The 14280-nt window shown below is 47.5% G+C and overlaps 1 protein-coding gene across 1 annotated transcript in view; it reads left to right on the top strand.

Annotated features, from left to right (window-relative positions):
• Positions 1-12764, top strand: part of Ttc9 (tetratricopeptide repeat domain 9) — a 38724-nt gene extending 25960 nt beyond the window's left edge. The window contains exons 2-3 of the mRNA XM_041658224.1: positions 5923-6105; positions 8817-12764. Coding sequence (XP_041514158.1) covers positions 5923-6105; positions 8817-8896 — 263 coding nt within the window. The 3' untranslated portion in view covers positions 8897-12764. The remainder of the gene's footprint in view (positions 1-5922; positions 6106-8816) is intronic.
• Positions 12765-14280: the final 1516 nt, after the last annotated feature.

Below are 14280 nucleotides of genomic sequence, written 5' to 3'. Positions count from 1 at the left end.
TTCTTAGGTGGTTGTTACAGATGCTTGGGTCCATCATCATGTGTCCAGTGAAGATGTATCTCCCATCATGCAACTCTTTACCACCAAGTAACTACTTCTTTAGAGTTCACACATGCCTTCCTGGGCCGAGGATATAGGTCAGTAGTAGAGTGCTTGCCTAGTATGTTGAAGGCTCTGGGTTTGACTCCTAGGACTTTAAGAATAAAAATGATGGATAGATAAATAAGTAGGTAGGTAGACAGATGATGGATGGATGTGGGGGTGGGTAGATGGATAGACATACAGGCGACTTGTCTTCTCGATTTAATGCTTGGTTTAACAGATTTACTTCAAGAAAGAGCCTTCCCTAGGGGAGACCTTGCCTTGGAAGCTCAAACTCATCTCCAGTTTACACACACACACACACGCGCGCACGTGCACACACGCACACACACGCACGCACACACACACGGGGTGGGAGGTTATCCACTCAGGGATGGGGGTAATATGTCATCTTACCTCTTGACCATTGCCTTCTTATTCTGACCTGTAGCATGAATTCCAACTGCTGTTAATATATAAAACCCAGAGTCAGATATTAGGGGAGGAAGTTGAAGGATCAGAGGAGCAGTGTGGCCAGCCACGGGAGAGACCTTTGACCTCTACCAATGCTCAGACCAAAGGGGCAATCCTGTCCTCAGACTGCACTGAGCTCCTGTCTCCTTCTGCCTTACAGTCCTCTCTCCACCCAGCCATGTCACTCCTGTCTCTACTTCCCTATGCTGGGATTAAAGACGTTGGATCCCAAGTGCTGGGATCACCTTTGTGTGAGCTCTGTTTCTCTTCTAGACAGATTCAATCTCTTGTAGCCCAGAGTGGCCTTGAACTAACATAACTGCCTCTGTTTCCCGAGTCCTGGGATTAAGGTGTGTGCCACCACTGCCTAGCCTCCTGTGGCCTAGCTCTGTACTCTAATCTTCAGGCAAACTTTATTTGTTAGACAACAATATCACTACATTGACCACAATCCCCTAAAGAAGATGCTTCACTCAACAGGAAAGATGGAATTCCTTTTGACAGGATCCGGGAAAATAATTGTGTTCTTCCATGAAGAGACCAATCCTTTTTTTCACAGGATGCTGGTCTAAAAGGATGGTAGAGACTATTTAGTAGAGTGTAGGCCCCTTGTTTAGCAGACAGGAAGTTGAGGCCTACAAAGAGAAAATGATTCTTGTTCTTTTGGTTAGAGGCAAAGGTGGGTCAGCCTAGGAAATACTGGTCTATGCCACACGGCATAATTCAGCTTTCATTCAAACAGGGGAGCGGGTCGCAGCAGAGTGAGCGGGTGCTTTTCCTCAGCAGAAATTTCCTTGTGACAGACTTGAAGAGGAACAGCAGGGGAGCAAAACAGGGTTTTCCCAGCGCTATCTGGTTCCACCCAGTGTATGTAACACATCGACCCAGGCCTCCTGTCCGTTGGCTTCCGTTTTAAATGAATATCCTGAAAAGCCACACTTACCTCATAATAGAAAAGGAGGTCTGGGTGTCCTGGGTTCTTGCTTTTCTTTTCCAGCTTTGTTTTTCTCTCAGGCTTCCCTGGGTTCTCGGCTCCAGCCTGATGTGGCTTTTTGGAGTCCCCCAGACAGTCCCTGCCACTGCGCATGTGTGCTCCCTCTGCCTGTGTCTGTCTGTCCTTCCCCAAGTCTCTCTTTCTCTCTTCCCACCTGCCTAAAAAAATTTCCTTAGTTTCTCTTAGACTAGTCAGTCTCAAACAAGAGTGATTTTACCTCTCCAGGGGATATTTAGCAATGTCTGGGACTATTTATCAGCTGTCACAGTTAGTGCCTGGGTGAAGAGAAGCCAAGGGATGCTAACCATCCCACAATGCCCAAGACTTTATCTATAATAAAAAGTTACCTGGCTCCCAATGCGCAGAATACTGAGGTTGGAAACATCCAATATTTTGCTTTTCGACTTAAAGGTCACCCTTCCAGGAAGGCCTCCCCTGAGGTGGTAAATTGGGTGGAGGCCCCTCCCATCATCCGCAGGTGTTTCCACTCTCTCCTTTCCCTCATAATCTAACCCCTGCTTCCTGGCAGCCTCCCAATCCCCGGAATGGACCAGGGGTACCCCAAATTTGACACTGTAATATGACACTGTCAGCCATAGCTAAGCCAGGGACATGTATGGCCTGCTAGCCACAGGTTAAAAACACCTGGAGTAGAAAGTGCTTTGGCCCATCCCCCCACCACACACAACCGCTGTCCATGTCCATAAGGCAGACTTTCACCTGTTGCCCTTGGACACAGTAGCCTGCAAGGTGTTCTTTCTTCCCAGGAGTGGTATAGGTTTCTGAGAGCTTCAAATGCAGATCCTTCACGATTCTGGCACACTCTGGGGAGTCTGGCAGAATGGTCTGATATCCTATTTCTACCCCCTTGTAGTTGAGTGACCTTCAGCGAGTTGCTTAATTTCCCTGAACTCAATTTCATCTTTATGAAGGACTATAAAAATAAAACCTGCTCCATAGAGCGGCGGAGATTTAAAGGCATGCGCAGTATTGTGAGGTAGTGAGCCCAGCTCTGACAGCGAGCCAAGGAATGCATTACTGTAAGGAGGCAGAGACGGCTCGGTGTGGAAGAGCATTTGCTGTACAAGCGTGAGGACCTGAGTTCAGATCTCAGAACCCGTATAAAGCCAGATGTGCTCGTTTGCATGTCTGTAACCATAGCACATGTGAGAATGTGACAGAGACAAGACCTGGTCAGCAGCCCAGCTACAGGTTCAGTGAGAAACCCTGTTAGTAAGGGAATAAGATGGATCATGCTAGACCACACACCCTACATCCTCTTCTGCCCTCTGCACACACACAAACAGGTGCTGATATCTACACACGTGTGCCCATATACCACACTCTTACACACACCCTTACTGTGAAGAGGGTCCCCTTGCAAACTCCCAGCGTGCAGAAGAAGAATGAATGGTTGGTGGCAGCCTGTCACCGTATTCCTCAAAGTTGCCTACAAATGTCTTGTCTTACTATAGATGTATTGCATGTGCCTGGAGAATTCCCCAGCCCAAGCCGAGGAGTGCCTCTATATCACCAGCAAGTAGGGCTCGGGTCATCTCCAGCCGCTCACCCTCTCCACCTGCATACTCTTTCAACCCCAAGCCTGGCACCCTGGCTCCTTATCTGGATTCTACCTCTCAAGTTCCACCTTCTGCTTCGGCCTTTCTCTGGAAGGCTGCCCACTTCTCTTCTCCCTGGGCGCAGCCTCCAGTGTGAGCAGGGGTTCCACACCCTGTAACCAGCCTGGCCCTGCCTCCTATCAGGTCTGAACCTCGGTCCACAGCTAGGTGCCCCAGTTCCCATGGGATTCCCTATGAAGGAATTAGAAACATTTTTATGAGCTGAGGGCCCAAATAGCCCACTGGATTTGCTTTTCCCTTGTAGGGGCTGGGAGAGAGTGAGGTTTTCCTATTTCCACCCTCCTACTTTCTTTCTCTGCTGCTTTAGACATAAAAAAGAAGGGAGGGAGGGAGGGAGGGAGGGAGGGAGGGAGGGAGGGAAGAAGAAAAACCATTTTTAAAGAAGCAGAGGTCCTTCCTAGACTTCCCAGGTCAGAAGTGTGTGTTGAGCGCTGTCCAGCAAAGGCTTCAGACAGGGCAGGTACTGGGAAGCTACACAGGGGAAATCCTTCTGCTCTGAGAGCAGATGTAAAAGTCTGATGTAGGAGCAGATGCAGGAGCCCACAGGCCAGTAGGATCACATCCAGGCACACCCCCTTTCAAAGCCCCTCCCCATCAGCATAGCCTGGGACAGGGGAAGGGACAGCGGTGTCCAGGATCCTACTGCTAAATGTGGGGGGTGGAGGCCGTGGCATCAAAGGAGCCTCTGGTGGACCAACAGCTTGTGATTCTGGGTGAACCGCCACCCCGAGGGTGAGCAGTCAGCTGCCCCTGCTGACTGGCTTTTGGCTTTCTGCCTAGCAGCTAGGAAAACCTGGTGGGTTGGTTTCTAGATCTCGTTCTCATACCCTCGGGTGGAGAGTTTGTGTGGTTCACCTGAGAGTCTGCGAAGGGATGGGGTTTGGGTTCAGAATGTGTGACGGAAGATTACTGAAGGGGTGGAAACAAGTGAAATTAGAACCCTTAAGATTAAAGCTGGGCATGATGGCACAGGTCTCTAATACACTCTGGAGGCGGAGGCAGAGGCAGGTGGGCCTCTGTGCGTTTGAGGCCGGCCTAGTCTACATAGAGAGTTCCAGGCCACCCAGCTCTACACAGTGAGACCCTGTATCACACACACACACACACACAGACTCTCTGTAATCGGAACACCAAGAGACAGCTGCACATTGGCCAGCAGCCTTCCAACTCCCTTCTCAGGCTGGCCATAGGTGGTCCACTGTCTCTATTTTGGTTAGATTTGTGGAAACAGACAGACACCGTCCCACCCCGCCCTATCTGCAGTCCTTCCAGTGCGTACAATGAGCCTCTTTGCTTAGTCAGCACTTACTATGGCAGAATCATCTCAGCAGGCTCCCAGTGATGTGCCCAGGACCCTGAGATGGTTCAGCCTCCTCCAGACACATTCCCACTCTGTCCCAGCCCTGTGGCTCAGGCTAATAATGAGAAAATCCTTCAAGGGATGATGCTTTATTCAAATATGGCTAGTTACAGAATGAGCACCTGCCACCCTTAGCTTCAACACCTAGAGCTCCATGTCCAGAATGGGTCCTGTACGAGCTGGCCACCAGCCCATCAGAAAACTCCCCCTCTCGGAGAGAAGCGAGAGGGAAGGAGAAAGACAAATACCTGTCTTGACAGAGGCTGGGGGACAAGCTGAACAGGGCTATAGTGAAGTTTAAAAACATGATCTGAATGCTCCTTGCATGCCAAGCCGTGTATTAAGTACTTTATGGTCCTTATTTTGTACCCCACACCCATCAGTCTGATAAGGAGGAATCTAGGCCGGGGAGCCAGCCATTAGTTTAAACCTATCCTTGCCTCTTGAACATTGTGTACTCTCAAGAACATTCTTACATTCTTAAAGGCTCAATTTGCTTATCTGTAAAATGGAGTAATAACAGTACTGACACCGTAGTATTCTGAGGATTACATCAGATAAATGCATATAAAATGGTAAGGCATGTCTCCGGTGCAAGGCAAGCAGTCAACAAGTATTAGCTGGCCTTATTACCATTGCCTTTGATAGCTTCTTTCTTGGCCTTCTGCAACAAAGTCCCATAAACTAGATGACTCCAGGTCACATAGCTGTGTTGTCGGATAGTTCTCGAGGCTAGGAGTCCAAAATCAAGGTGGCGGTGGGTTGGTTTCTTTGCAAGGCTGTGAGGGATAGACTTGTCCCATTTTCTGGAGTTTGCTTCCTGGCCCAGCCAGATTCTCTTCCCTACATGTGGGAGCCTCAGGCATTCCTTGCTGCTGTCACAGCAGGCCGTCTTCTGTCTGTATCCCTTCCTATTGTTCTTCCCTGTGTACCTATTTCCCCTTTATAAGAAAACCTGTCGCATCATTGGGGCCCACTCTAATGACCTGCTTTTAACATGATTACCTCGAGGGAAATCTTGTTTCCAATAAAAGTCACATTCTCAGATACTGACAGTTGATAGTACCCACGTATCTTTTAGAGGAGATGTAGTTTGGTCTATGACATAAGGCTAAGTAACATGTTTAGTTACGTGACTTGTTGGTGATGGAAGTGGTCCTCTAGCCACTGATTTTTGGAACGCAGAAAGACTGAGGCAGGGGTGTCTAGTGCTGTAACATGACAATGTTGTCATCTCTAGATGGGTTGAGCTGCACTCACGGCTATCCTGGGACCCATGTGGGCTGTGGGCCACAAGCTAAACTAGCAGGAGCTACTCAGACCCCGCCAGTTTTGGTAATGGCGTTTTCTCTTTATTTTCCCTTCTTCCACAGCTTGCCTGCTCCAGGCCGAGCTGGTAAATTATGAGCGAGTCAAGGAGTATTGCCTCAAGGTCCTAAAGAAAGAAGGAGAGAACTTCAAGGCCCTTTACAGGTCTGGCGTGGCCTTCTATCATCTCGGGGACTATGACAAAGCTCTCTACTACCTGAAAGAAGCAAGGACCCGACAACCAACAGGTGAGACAGCTGTCCCTTCTTTCTCAGCACAGGCATCCCTGACACTTCCTGGGGCCTGCTCACTGCAGAAGACACATCTGTGGCTGGCAGAACTAGGTGGGCCCAGGAATAGGGAATAGAAAACAAGGCCTCAGGCATAGGTAAGACTTGGAATGAGGAGAGCCCATGGTCCATGCCTTCACCTGGGGTCTGGTGCTCAGGGACCCTGAGTACCTCTTCTCTTCAGATACACTACAGAGTTGAGTTTTGTCTTTCCCAGTTCAAACCTGGGTCTTGTCACTGATTCAATAAATAGATACAGAGTTTTTGCTATGTAGCACAATTTGTACTAGGTACCAGGGATGCAGATGAGAAGGTGCCTCCTCTTTCCCATAAGTCCGCGGTTGGCTGGCAAGACAGATGTGAACAGAAACTTTTGATGCTAAGGGTAGCATCTTTCAGGAAGCGTACACCGACTTCTCTAATCAGATCACATTCCTTTACATAGTGTATATTAGCTTTCCCACCATCCATTCATTCCCTCAGTGTTTGTTAAGGTAGTGCAGTGCACCAGGAACTAGTCTAGGTGATGGTTACATGAGCAGTGAGCAAGAAAAGGCTGCTGCTGTGCCCAGGGTCCTGTTCTTATGGTCCTAGCATTCAGGAAGCTGTGGCAAGAGGATTGCTTCAGCCTAGGATTTCAAGACCAGTCTGGATAACACAAGAGAAAGTTACTTGTTTTATTTGGGTTTGAGTTTTGTTTTGGGTGTTGATGTTTGTTTTGAAACAAGGTCTCACTGTGTCAACCAGACTGTCCTCAAACTCCCCATCCTCCGGCCTCAGCCTCCCAAGTGCTGGGATTAGAAGTGTGTGCCCCCACACCCAGCAAGGAATGTTCCTTTCAATGGAGGAAGCACACAGACAGGGAGATGGTGCCTTATTTAGCAGCAGTAAATGCTATGAAAGAGATTAAGCAGAGTTAAAGGAACACTGTTTTAGAACAGGTGGTCAGAAAGCCTCTCCGACAAGGTGAACCGTAGGCAGTGACTTGGCTCGGTGTTATTGCTCGTGTGGCGGATTCCTTAAGATAGCAAGAGTCCCTCCAATCCATATCTCTAAGAACTTCTCAATTTTCAAACATCAAGCATATTCTTTGTCTTTTTAAAGACTACTTCTCCATAGTTATAAATGGTTTGCTTGTTTTCTGTGCACAAAGTGTGGTCTGCCGACTATATTGTAAGCAAATTTGGAACCAAAAGCAAGCTCTTCCAGCAGAGTTGTCTTGAGTACCTGCGATGTGTGCCAGTACAGAATGGATGCTATGCCTGGGGACTTTAAGCATGATGCTATATCATTTTTACTTCCACGAGTAGGTATCCTAGGCAGCAGTGTGGTCCATATGCTGTGGTAAGTGCTGAACTAAACGATTCTAGCCCACCATGAGCTACTTAAGGGAAGGACTGGAATTAGGAGAAAATGCTTCAGTTGAGAAGTGGTTGTCTGGCTGTACTCACAAAGACAAAAATAAGCATGGAGCAACGTCCTTTGAAGCTCCTAAGTTAAGAAAAACAACACATTCGACTAATGTTCACTGATCACTATGTTAAGCACTTTTTGACTTCCCTCTTCTGGCCCTCACAGCAACTCTATGTGAAGGGTATTATGAGTCCCAGGAGAATCAGGCTTGGGCAGACATGCCAATCACTACATGTCTCCTTGAGAATTTTTATTTCTTTATTTATTTTGCTATAGGGTCTCTCTCTACATAACCCTGGCTGTCCTGAAACTCACTCTGTAGACCACATTGGCTTTGAACTCACAGAGATCTGCCTGTCTCTGCCTCCCAAGTGATGGGGTTTAAAGGACGTGCCATATGCCTGGCTCCCTGGGCATCTTTATGTTTCCAGGTGCCAGCCTTCCTTTTGCCATAGTGAGGGTCGGGATACATTCCTTGCAGGCTGCAATAAGAACTAGATGAGACAATGAAGGCTGAAAAGGCCTAGACCAAGGGGGCACAATGGTGTATGTACACCTGTAGTCCTAAGAGCCTGGGAGTCTGAGGCAAGAATATCACTTGATTCCAGGAGTTCAAGGCAAGCCTGAGCAACCCCCTCCATTAAAAATGTTTTGTTTGCTTAGGTTTTTGAGACAGGGTTTCGTGTGGTCCAAGCTAGCCTCAGACTGGTTATGCAGTCAACGATGACCTTGAATTGAACCTCAGGTTTGCGCCTCCCAGGTGCTGGGATTTACAGGTACTTGCCACTACATCCAGCTGTAAGCAACATTTTTTCTTAACTCAAAAGAAAAATCACAAAGTAGATATGAAAAATGAACATTGTTTCTTGAAAATGAGACACAAGGGTAGGGATTTTGGCTTACCTGAGGGTTAATGCCAAGCAGACTCTCAGCTGACTGAGACACAAGGGTAGAGACGTTGGTGGCTTACCTGAGGGTTACTGCCAAGCAGGCTCTCAACTAACTGTGCTGACACCGGAACCACTGAGATCAGTTCTTGCCCACCAGGTCAGGTAACCACAGTAGACTGGTTCCATTTGCTAGGGAGAAGCCATGAGGAAAAGGCCGGCATCTGGTTACCACCTAGGCAGAAGGGACCCTGACTGAAAGAGTCTAGTCTGTCACCAAGCTTTAAACCCAGCTCTTGCCCCCGTCTTTGAAGACAACACCATAACCCATGCTGGGAGGTCCCTGAGCTGTGTTTTCTCTCCCTGCAGACACCAATGTGGTTCGGTACATCCAGCTGACGGAGATGAAGCTCAGCAGATGTTCCCACAGGGAGAAAGAAGCCATGTAGCCAAGAGGCCTCTATCAAGCCACACCCATGCCTGACGAGGGACTTCCAGGCACCCTTGGTGGAGAGTCCCCGTGTGGATTCTCTCCCTCTCTCCCCAGTTCCTCCTGTACTCCTTGTCCTTCCTGTTGCTCCCTGACTCTGTCTACTCCCAGTGCGAGGTGAGAGGCACTCTTGGACCTTGGCGGGTGGCCCAGATGTGGACTTAATTCTCTTTTCCAGCAGACCAGCAAATGGGACAGCTGGGGAAGAGTCTCATGAACTGGGGACAGCACTGTGGCTTTGACTTGGGCCAATGTTTCGGAGCCTGGCAGGTGTGCAGAGCCAACGGTCTGGAACCTTCTACACCTTCTTGATGAACCAGAGCATCTTGAGGAAACTGAAAGGAACCTGGGGCTGATGAATGGGAGAAGCCTTTTTGAACCAAGGCTGAGATTGTGAATTCCCTACCCCCCTCCCGCCAGTCACCTGGGCTCCTGCCACACACACTCTTACTTGTCTAGGCTTGTACTTTCTTCTCTCGCTCTGGGAGGTCAGTTCTTTGCCAGGCAGCTTCACATGCCATCAAGTCCCACTCGCGGTGCCCTCTGGTGACCACACATACCATTCCCCTGCCTCCCAGCCAGCAGGCAGCTGTGACAGCAGAAGGGCAGGGTGCAATGGGCCAAATGTTGGGAGCAGAGCAGACTGCGTAGGTGACAGAGGAGGGAAAGATGACGCCACGGGAAGAATGAGCCTTGGGTGGGCTGAGGGACTGGACTGACTAATGGAAATAAAAACTAGCTCCCAGGCATCAGTTCCTGTCCTTTCTGTTGAGAGCAGCCCACTCCCTCATTTCCTTTCCCTTCCCGTCCCTCAGGCAGAGTGGCCTGCAACTTCCCCTAAAGCCAGTGACCGTTAGCCAGGACTAACCTTCATGGTGGCCACAGGCTTTTGTGCTTTGAGGAGTCAGCTGGGATGGTGGAGGGTGCCCCAGGATTTGGCTTTGTGAGGATTTGTCCAGCCCCCCTTTTTTTGACAGAATTGCCTGAACTCAATATCTAGCACATAACAAATTTTTGTTGAATTGATAAATTTCGACTGCAGACTGAATCTCCTGCCTTAAACTGATTGGATCCCAGCCTGTTTCTCCGGACACGTATGCTTTTTATGCTATGCCATGTTGAAACATCTCTTGTGGGGGGCTTGCAGTTTCCCCACCACAGTGCAATATAGGATGCAGTCCCAGTCTTCACGGAGACAGGACAGCTGAAAAATCCATATGAGATTATTACCAATGACACCACTAATGTATAGGACGCTTCAACATTTCCAAGGCACTTTCATGTCTTTTTTCGTGTGACTTAGTGAGACACTGTTGTATAAAATTAAAATATCTACAGATGCAATAATGTTAATAGTTAGGATTTATTAAATGCTCTGTCTTCAGATCTCTACATGGACAATCTCATTTCTTTCATATAATCGCTTTGTGAGATACTATTCCCAGGTGATGACGAAGAAAACAGGCAGAAAAATGAACTTTCTTGAGGTTGCACGGCCTTACGGGACATGACTAGGACCGAATCAGAGCTGTCTGACTTCAGAGCTCTTGTGACTAACAACTACCCTGTGCTTAGCTGCCTCTCTGTTGGACAGGAACAACTATTTGAGTAGAAAAATATTTGCATTAAGTTAGGGAATGTTCAATGCAGTGCCCTGCCCACCTTATATTTATGAATGCAAGATAAAAAGAGACCAGAAACCAGAAACCCCAGTGGCTTGAACAGTGACCGCCAGGAGAAGACAACTAAGACCCAACAGTAAATCTGTGTGTCGGTCGCTCTATTTGCTGATGGGGTGGCATGAATTGGAACAACCCACCTGGCCTTCCTCACGGTGTGGCCAGCAGCGAGAAAGGATCACAATTATAGGCAAAGACAAGAGAGAAACATGAGTTATGGGTCCCGAGTTTAGTAGCTTTGCCACTGCAAGACCCAGTCACTGCTGAAGGGCCCAGCAGCCAACAGCACAGGTTTTATCCACATAGCTCCCCAAACACTTTCAATGGGGGCTGCAGGAAGGTGCTAGAAATATCCAGAAGTCCACAGTGACTCTGGAGAAGAAGAAAAGGAAAAAGCCATTCCAGGTACCACATTCCCTTTTCTCTCCCCGATTTCAACCGTATCTTGTATTCTTCCTCCAAAATGACTTCACATGACCCCAACCCCAAACTCCTCTCAGACCTGGCATATGCCTATGCCCATCCCCTCCACCCCCAATGCCATCCCCAGGCTCAGGTTTTATAAGTTGACAAACTATTAGGCTCTGAAGGACAAGAATGAGGTCAAAGGTGATCTACAGAATGAGTTCAAACTGGCAGGTTTCCCTTTGTTTTTCAATGCATTAGAAATGATTTATATACTTATTCCCAACAAAGGGGCATGAGAGAAGTCTTGCTTGGATGTTTTGGGTCAGAACTATACTCACAGGGATCACTCCCAAAGAGAATGCTTGGAAAACACAAGGAGATGAGGATAAATGTCTAGCCATTGTCTTATCCAGTGACGCAGAGAAACAGGCTCACGGGAACTCTTATTCACGGTGATGTTCCCCACAAGGAACTGCCCGGGGTATTAGTTAACGCTAAGGGGTGGCAGGGTTGACGTTTCTGCTCATTTATTGGCAAAGTCTTCAGAGGGCTGCATAATCTCCCTTTTCCCCCAGCTCCTTAAATCAACGACTGTACTCTAATTACAGACTTGATGGGTGTCTTGGTTGAACTTGTGTAGACACTCGTCCTGGATCGAACTGCACTGTGTGGACTTTTGTGAGAGACCCCGCGGCATAAAACTTAGACTTTTCTTTGCGCTACGAAACCGGCCCACATGTATTGTAAAAATTTAAGGAAAGTTAAGGATGAAGCTCAGCCCCTCACACAACCACATTTTTATCCTTTCGGCACATTTTTTTCATTTTTCTTGGTATAAATGTGTGCGCACACTCTCACTGATTTTTGTTTGTTTTTTAATGAAGAAAACTGGACCATGCTGTATATAGTCTTTAATAACTTACTTTTCAAATGTGTATTTATATTTTAGAATATGCAATATATGCACAGGTATACAAAATTCAAATAGTACATGAACTCTGTAGTTGGAGGTGAATTTTTCCCTTGTCTGTGCACAGCTAGTTTCCTTCTGGTTTCTTGTGTACCCCACTAAAGATAAGCATTTTTTCAAAGAGATGTATATGTTCTTTTATTACTCACAAGTGGTTAGCACAGCAGATACTGTTTCCTCTGTTGCTTTATTTCTGTAACACGACATGGGCATTTTTGGATTTTTTTTTCTGCAAGCATCTTCATGATATGGGTGGATCTTTATTTTGTAATCTGTCTACAGATTTGGATGAGTGGTCCCAATCTTTATTGTAAATAATGTTGTAACCGACATTCTTGTCGCTAAATTTTGCACATGTTTGTGACGAGCTCCTTGGGATATAATCCAAGAAGGAAACTGCTTGGCTATTTTCAAGGATTTTGTCACCAATGCCCTGTGGAAAGTTTGTACCAAAAACACTGTCCTGTTGCAGCCCCCAGACTGCCCTGCTCTCTGGGCCCTAGCAAGCACTACACTAGGTATTATCTTTTGACAATTTGATAGGCAAATGACAGTTTGTCGATGGTATTCCAACTTATTGCTTTAACTTTCTTTGGTTACTGGTAAACAACTTTTTCATATGCTTACTGACCATCTGTATTTCTTTCCTTGTGAACTTTCTATTTATTTAATAGTGATGTGCTCGTCATTATCTGTGTTTATCTTTATTATCTGTTTGTAACTTTAAGAATATTATTTTCATCAAGAAATCCTACGGACATGCTTTCCAAGAGCTTTGCTTTCATTTATGGTGCTTTTTGACATACATAAATTCCTAATTCTGCAATTAATCTGTCCTATGTTGCTAGCTTTTCCCGCCCATGTCTTAGACCCTCGTGTCTAAGAGGCAACCCAAGCAGGTGCTTCCACAGCTTCAAGATGCGTGGTCACTTCTCATGGCTCCTTGACATAACGCGCCAGGTCTTTCCTGTACCTTCCTCTAACTTCAGCAGGCTCACCCCGGCCCTCTGAAAGTATCCTCCGGTCCATAGTCATGTCACTGAGCCACTGAGCTGGGTCTGTGCAGCTTTGCATTCTGGCCCCTGTGCCTTGTGGGACATTTCTCACACTTCACCCCGTCTTTGCCTTGTAACTCTTTGAAGCGCTGACCCAGGGTCACTCACCAAACCCTAGTGTACGTTCATAAAACAAAGCCTCCCTACCTCTGTGAGGTGTCTGCCACCACTGGTCAGAATGTCCTCTTTAAAGTCACCTCTCTCCTTGCTTGGGTGTTTGTTCCCCAAAGCAGGTGCTCGGGTTTCTTTGGAGTCAGAATGTCTGACATTGTAGGTGTTCAGAAGCTGCAGAGCACAGGACCTGTGGTGGATGAGCAGTGGATTCGGCGGCCGATATTGCTTGTGGTATAAGGTGGGGCTGGACTAGATCTGTGCTTTTGAGAAATGAGAACTTCCTGGAAGACTTGGGCTGGCAAGGAAGCCGTGCACTCCAACCCTTACTTTCCCAAACACCGTAATCACTTAAGCTTTTTAAAAGTACAGGCTCTTGGGTTCCACTTCAGACCTGATGAATTACAGAATTAATGCCCATGGCATTAGAGTGTTTACAAAGTTCTGATGACCAGGCACAGTAAAGGGCCAGCACTGAAAAAGGCCAGCAGAGTCGTTCCATCGCTTCAAACCACGTGACGTCTTACAGGGGACAGGTGAAGCTTTATCACAGGTAGTTACTTAACTTTCTGGCTCTCTTTTTCCTAACCCACATAGAAGGGTATTGTGGGGATTAGGAAACTGGCTCCCAGCTAGTGTCCGCAACAGAGTGAGCACTGAATAAACTATCATTCCCTTCCCACCCTCTTCAGCCTCAGTTTTCCTCATTCATAGTGTGACGGCACCTCTATGCCTGTCCTCGCTATTCTTACACTCGGCACTCTTGTGTAAGTCTGGCCAATTGGGCTAAGTTCTTGGGAGGGGTGGTGGTAGGAAACAGAGCAAGCCCCATAAGGAGTCTTCAGGTCCTCTCCATAGTAACCAATGGGAAACATTTGATGACTTTCAGAACTCGGTGTCCTCTGGTCATACCCAAAGAGCACAGTTTTCTTCCTGACAGCTCACCCGAGAGGACAAGCAGTCAGGCGCCGGCACCACGCTGCAAGGAGGAAGCCACTGTTAGGGAATAGAAGGGAAGCTGCCCACTCTTCTTCCAGTGCCCTTGGTATCCCCATCACAAGACCATTGTGCAGACAAACTCCTAATGGGGCAGCTGCTTTGAGTAAGATGTTCCAGCCTC

Source organism: Microtus oregoni, unplaced genomic scaffold (assembly GCF_018167655.1).
Source record: "Microtus oregoni isolate MIOR12 unplaced genomic scaffold, Mior012 000009F_ref0000495, whole genome shotgun sequence".
Lineage (NCBI taxonomy): Eukaryota > Metazoa > Chordata > Mammalia > Rodentia > Cricetidae > Microtus > Microtus oregoni.
The sequence above is the reverse complement of the archived record's forward strand: the minus strand, read 5'-3'. Positions and strand labels throughout refer to the sequence as shown.